General features: G+C 44.3%; 1 protein-coding gene across 1 annotated transcript in view; it reads right to left on the minus strand.

Moving 5' to 3' along the window:
* Window positions 1-3,799, minus strand: part of LOC138160201 (disintegrin and metalloproteinase domain-containing protein 10-like) — a 54,165-nt gene extending 50,366 nt beyond the window's left edge. The window contains exon 1 of the mRNA XM_069086733.1: window positions 3,518-3,799. Within this exon, the coding sequence (XP_068942834.1) occupies window positions 3,518-3,704 (187 nt within the window). The 5' untranslated portion in view covers window positions 3,705-3,799. The remainder of the gene's footprint in view (window positions 1-3,517) is intronic.
* Between the last annotated feature and the right edge of the window lie 907 nt (window positions 3,800-4,706).

Consider the following 4,706-nt stretch of genomic DNA (forward strand, 5'->3'; position numbering starts at 1 on the left):
ATATTTGTAATCTCCATAGGCATTGTGAATATGGCATTGCTGATACAGTTACTTAACCCCAATTGCTTAGGGGCGGCCAGGTGGCTCAGCGAGTAAGAGCACTGGCTCCAGTGTCGGGATGACCTGGATCAAATCCGGGCTCAGATACTCAGCACCACACCCAGAAATAATAACTGGCCATGTAAACTTGAGCAAGTTACTTAACCCCAATTGCTTTAAAAAAAAAAAGTCAGGGTGACTGGCTATGGCCTGGGATGCAATAAATGACCTTGACATTTGACCAAGCTCCAAGCGCCTGCTTCAGCCACCTTCATGGTCTATTGGCACAAACTGTTCTCAGCTGCCCATTCTGCCAAGGGAAGTTTTTGCATGTGTGGGGGTAGATACTTCCCTAACTCACTGACAGGTCTGCAGTCTTTTGGTTACCCTCAACCTTGTTTAGCCCATCTGCCAGGACAGTTTTACCAGAGTGTGGCCAGTTTCTTGGAGGCCTAGGTGAGAGCTAGGTGTCAGGTGCACAGCAAAGGCAGATGATTAGACCTGAAAAGGGCTTGGCAGCCCTCACACCAGAGATGCTAATCCTCCCTGAACACCCCATAACTCCTTACAATACAGTTTCCAACCTCATTCCACCAAAACCACTCTCTCCAAAGCTACCAGTGATCTCTTAGTTGCCAAATCCAATGACCTTTTCTCTATCCTTATTCTCCTTGACCTCTCTGTACCCTTGACCCTGTTGATCTCCCTCTTCTCTTTTCTCTAGGTTTGAAAACACCAAGTAGTAGGGACTTTAAAACAAGAATATCAGAGCTGAGAGGGCTCTTGGGACATAGAATAACACAGCTAGAAGGAACTTTGGAACAAAGAATTTCAGAGCTTGAAAGGACTTTGGAACATAGAATGTCAGAGCTGAGAGGGCTCTTGGGACATAGAATAACACAGCTAGAAGGAACTTTGGAACAAAAAATTTCAGAGCTTGAAAGGACTTTGGAACATAGAATGTCAGAGCTGGGACGACCCTTAGAACACAGACTGTACTGGGCTGAGGAACCTTTCCAATATTCCAGATTTAGAATGGTCCTCAGAGACCATCTAGTCCAAGGGTGGGGAACCTGTGATCTCGATCCTTACCTGAGCAGAACCTCATCTCTCAAAACACTCCATCCCACTTTGAGGGATCTATAGTTAAGTTTGCCTTTACATTGAATCGCAAATCTTTTTTGTTTGCCTATGAGCCTATCCCACTGGCCAGCCTGGCAACTGAGTCTTCCTAAAAGTTATACTTCTGTCCTACCTGCTGAAAAAAAAAGGGGGGGGCTATTGAGCCCCAGGGTTCCAGAAAAGGAAGTCTTATCTAATAAGCTTTAGAGACTGGAAAATCTTTAAGTCACTGAGTTATAGGGTCAAAAAATTAGAGCTGGAAGGGACCTTAAAGATCATTCAGTCCAAGCCCACTATTTTAAAGATGGGGAGAGGGGTGGCCAGGTGGCTCAGCAAGTAAGAGCACTGGCCCCAGAGCCGGGTGTGATAGTAATGGCAATTAAAAATTCCCCTGTATTGGCTTGGTTTTCAAATTGATTGTGTTAAAACCCAGAGTTTGTTAATCCCACCTGTGGGATGGACTTGTTGATGTGAAAAGAAAGTCCTGAACTGGGAGGAGCTGGTGAGTAGATTTGGAGAGACAAGAGAAAGGCAGAAGAACTTTTTTGGAAGCAGCACCTCGTGGAGGCAGAGAGAGAGACCAAGAGAATTGCTGGGGGCCACTTTGAATTGCCCTGGACTTTTGAGACTTGCCCCCTGAGCTGCCAAGGACTGAGGAGACATGGCTGTTTTGCTGGTACTTTGTCTGTCTGTTTTGATGTTGTTTTGCCAGATTTGTCTACTGGTGAAAGACAGTCCTGTTGAAGAAGTCCTGGAACCTGGCTTTTGGTTAAGAAGCCCTGAGACTGTCTTGCAGACAGAGAGTGAATACTGTCCACTGGTGAAGGACAGTGCTGTTGTTGCAGGGGTCTGGGAACCTTTCTGTTGGTTCAGAGCTACTGAGACTGTCCTGCAGACAGAGAGTGGATACTGTCCACTGGTGATGGACAGTGCTGTTGTTGCAGGGGTCTGGGAACCTTTCTGTTGGTTCAGAAGCCCTGAAGAAGGATTTTCTTGTTATATGTTTACAGAAATCCTGGGAGAGGGTTTTGCTAATGTTTTCAGGGGTTCTAGGACTATTCTACAGACAGAGGATGAATTAATGAAGAGACTGGCAATGTATCTTGTGGCTTTGCTAAGCCTTGTCTCCCCAGGAACTAAGATTGCTGAGAACTTGCCTCTTGTCAAGATGAAGAAAAGACCTCCATTTGGGTATTAAGTGCTGTGCTTAAACTTGATGTAACTCTGGGGTAGCCAGGGGTGGGGAACTTTTGACCTTTTTGTGCTCTGTGATTGAACAAATGAAGGTACTTTACTTATGTTTGGAAACTAATCTCCATTTGAGAAGAGGGGCTTTGTGGTAGACTAAATGAAGGTACAGCCTAGGGGTGGAGTAGTAATGCTGTATTTTGAATGATGTCATGTTTTGACCTTCTCTGTTCTTGGTTTGTCACTGAATAAAATGGAGAGCACCTATGCTGGTATTTTGAACCTTGGGAAGTTGCCTTTCCTTGGCATTATATTACACTAGGATAACCCGGGATTGAATCGGGGCTCAGATACTTAGCACCACACCCAGAAATAAGTGGCCATGTAACCTTGAGCAAGTTACTTAACCCCAATTGCTTTAAAAAAAAAATAAAGATGGGGAGGCCAAGGTCCACAGAAGAAATAGATTTTCCTCAACTCAGGGTCCTTGAGGGAGTTAGAATCCAAGTCAGGATTTACATTCAGGTTCTCTGACTCCAAAGTCAGTGCTTCTATTATGCAAATCTCCCTTTCCTCTAGAGGAGGAAACAGGTCCAGAGTAGGGAAGCTATGTGTCAACAAATAGGAGAATAAGGATTAAAATACCAGTCCTTCTGAGCCCAAATTCTATATAATTTCCACTATACTACATGAACATCCTGTTTCCTGCTCCTGCACATGGGCACCATTTCTTTGACTAAATCAGTCATCACTGGACTGGCTGCCCCAGCTCCCACATTCTTTCACCTCAGACACTTACTAGTTGGGTGACTCTGGGCAAGTTACTTAACCCTGTTTGCCTCAGTTTCCTCATTTATAAAATAAGCTGGAGAAGGAAATGGCAAACCACTCCAGTACTTTTGCCAAGAAAACCCCAGATGGGGTCGTGAAGAGTTGGACAGGACTGAAAAAACATGGAGCAACAATTCTTTCAGTAACCCAGAAGATGCCCTGAGGCACCTCACTCCCCATGTCAGCAGAAGCAATTCAGTCTGACTCACTTCCCTAGTAGAGACTGCACAGAGGGCAGGCTCCCTCTAGTAGGTTTCTGGAAAAGAGTTCTAATGACCTGTTCAGGTCCTTTGTCATGTCCAGCCATCAAAAAAAGTGAAGAAGTCAGGAATCTCACCTGAACTAGCAGCTTGTGATGCAGAGATGTGTAATACCAAGAGGAAAGAGGCACATCTGAACACAGCCATGGATGATCTCACTGGAACTGTCTTCCTTTGAAGGAATAGATTCTTTATTGCAACATCGTAATCACTACAGACCATAGATGCTCCCACATTGCAAATCGTGCAGAGAATGGTGTTCATTCAGCAGCTTTCTTGTCTCTGGCCCTCCATGGCTATCTGGATCCACCTTCTGCCTCTGAAAGGCAACAACACAACTTTGCCTCCACCCTGATGATTAGTTTCCTGCCCTGACTTGCTCCCCTCCTCTCTTTCCTGGCACTCCTTACCTGCCTTTCTTTCCAAATCCTGACTTCATTAACTCTTAGAATCCTAGAATTGCGGAGTCTCAGAATGAGAAGGGGCCACAAAAGTCATCTAATTCTCTCAGTATCTGAGCAGGAATCCTTTGGATCACACCACTGATGGGTGGGCTTCCAGTCTGTGAAGCCCACCAGTGACAGCGAAGTCACTCTTGAGAAGCAACATATCCTACTTTAGGAAGGCTCTCCCTGATCATCGGGAAGTTTGTCCTTACACAGAGCCAATATTTGCCATTCTTCAACTTCTCCTTGGTGTTCTTAGTTCTGTCCTTTGGAGTCAAATCTAACAAAAGATATAATCAACTAATTTAGATTTGAAAAAGTACAGAATAGGGAAGTTACACCAGCTTAAAAAGGGGTTGTATGGTCTTGTAAAAAGAGTCAGGAGTGCTAAAGCTTAGAATGAGCTTAAAGGTAGGCAGACAGAGAGGGAGGCTAAGGGATAACCAAAAAGGTGCTTCCTTGAAAAAGAAGAGTCAAAGAACAGAGAAGTCTTTCTTTGATTGGGATGGATGACAGTAAGATAACTGATAATGGCAAGGAGGCAGAACTACTCAAGAAGAATGGTTAGCAAACTTCTCAGATGGAAATTGGTGAGTACAAAGAGCCAACTAGGCTTCATCAAGAATTGATCATTCCAAACTAACCTCATTTCCTTTATTGACAGGAAGGAATGGTTAACAGAATTTTATGAAGCTAGCCTCTAACCTGAGAATGGAAAAACAGCAGGTCAGAGACAAAGTGCCGGTAATCAGGTAGCCGGTTAATTAATTAGTTTCATTATGAATAACAGATTTGCAAATCGGGAATTCTCCTGATGAGA

This window comes from Petaurus breviceps, unplaced genomic scaffold (assembly GCF_028583685.1).
Source record: "Petaurus breviceps papuanus isolate PSGF00001 unplaced genomic scaffold, PetGlider_PUasm1.0 180, whole genome shotgun sequence".
NCBI lineage: Eukaryota > Metazoa > Chordata > Mammalia > Diprotodontia > Petauridae > Petaurus > Petaurus breviceps.